Below are 1566 nucleotides of genomic sequence, written 5' to 3'. Positions count from 1 at the left end.
ATGGAGTCCAACATCGAGAGTCCACAACTTATCACCCGAAAAAAATTGGACAAGCAAGAGTATCAAACAGAGAAATCAAGTCCATACTTGAGAAAACAATGAACACAAACTACAAAGATTGGAGTTTGAGACTAGAAGATGCTCTTTGGGCATACTGAACTGCATATAAAACTCCAATTAGGATTTCACTTTATAGACTTGTGTTTGGAAAAGCCAATCATGTTGAATTGGAGCACAAAGCTTTCTAGGCTGTCAAAAAGCTAAACATGAAGATTTATGAAGTGGGTGTTCATCAAAAGTTAGAGATTCAAGAGTTAGAGGAGATAAGAAATGAAGCATTCGAGAACTCACACATCTACAAAGACAGGACCAAAGCATTCCATGATAAGTACCTCTCCCGTAAGACCTTTGAGATTGGTGAAAATGTATTACTCTATGACTCTCGACTTAAATGGTTTTCCGGTAAGTTACGATCCCGGTGGGTGGGACCTTTCATTGTTACTAATGTATTTGATTATGGTGCAGTTGAGATTAAAAGTAACAAAATTGGAAAAATGTTCAAAGTTAATGGTCACAAATTAAAGGTCTTTTATGAAGGTTTCCAAGAGAAAGACATGGAGGTTGATAGATTGGAATGCCCGGACTACATTGAGTGAATCCAAAGGGCAAAGTTGAGACAAAGACTTGAAACAGGGGTGGCTAACCGAGAGGCAACTCGGGAGTATTTCTTTCCATTTTTCTTTCTTTTACTTTATTTCATCTGTGTTGCAATGTTTTTGAGTCTTTTCGATGGTTCGGTACCAAACAATTTTTTATCTAAGGTTTGAGAGAAAATTGGTTTTGAAAAAAAAATTCGTGATTTTTGAGGTTAACAGAAAAATGCACGACCATCATAAAAAAATGCAGGGGCTGGGCATAAAACACATGGCCTGATTTTTAACACGTCCGTGCACTTCGAGGTTTTTAAAGAAAAAAAAATTATGCACGGGCAAACTAAAAAACGCACGGGCTCATGCTAAAAATTTATGGTCCAATTTTTAGCCCGTGCCCACACTTCAAGGTTTTTAATAATGTTTTTTTTTGCCATGGGCAAACTTGAAAACACACGGGTAAGGTCCAAAACGCACGACCTAAGCCTGAGACCATGCATGTCATCGAGGATAAAAGGAAACAGATACAAAGCGGACGGCCTCATGCTCGAAATGCATGGACTAGATCAAAAAACGCACGGCCTATGGCTAGACCATGCGTGCGAGTCACAATGTTCCCAAAAAAACGCACGACTAAAACACACGACCCATGCGTTTGGTCACAAGTCTCAGCGCATCTCACGGAATAAGCAAGCTTGCATCCCCTGTGTTTTTTTGAAGTACCATATTGTTTCTCTTAATCGCATAACACTCTCCTGTGTTTTATCCTCTCTTTCCTTCTCAATCGTGCGTCATGCCTCCCTCTCTCTACCATTCTTTGGCCGAGAACCCTCCAAACCCTAGCCAAGGCTGCAATTTCTTTCAATTAATCCAAGATTAAGGCACAAAGGTATGTTGTTTTAAGTTCCTAACTTCA

At 39.5% G+C, this 1566-nt stretch overlaps 1 protein-coding gene across 1 annotated transcript; it reads left to right on the top strand.

Annotated features, from left to right (window-relative positions):
* The first annotated feature begins 266 nt into the window (after positions 1 to 266).
* On the top strand, positions 267 to 656 carry LOC145067653 (uncharacterized). Its single transcript, XM_079014744.1, has 2 exons — positions 267 to 462; positions 526 to 656. The coding sequence occupies exons 1-2, from the start codon at positions 267 to 269 to the stop codon at positions 654 to 656; spliced, it is 327 nt and encodes a 108-aa protein (XP_078870870.1).
* The last annotated feature ends 910 nt before the right edge of the window (positions 657 to 1566 follow it).

The sequence above is a fragment of the Lactuca serriola genome, chromosome 8, assembly GCF_051521515.1.
Source record: "Lactuca serriola cultivar US96UC23 chromosome 8, Lser_US96UC23_V15, whole genome shotgun sequence".
NCBI lineage: Eukaryota > Viridiplantae > Streptophyta > Magnoliopsida > Asterales > Asteraceae > Lactuca > Lactuca serriola.
This window is presented reverse-complemented; position numbering and strand designations above follow the sequence as displayed.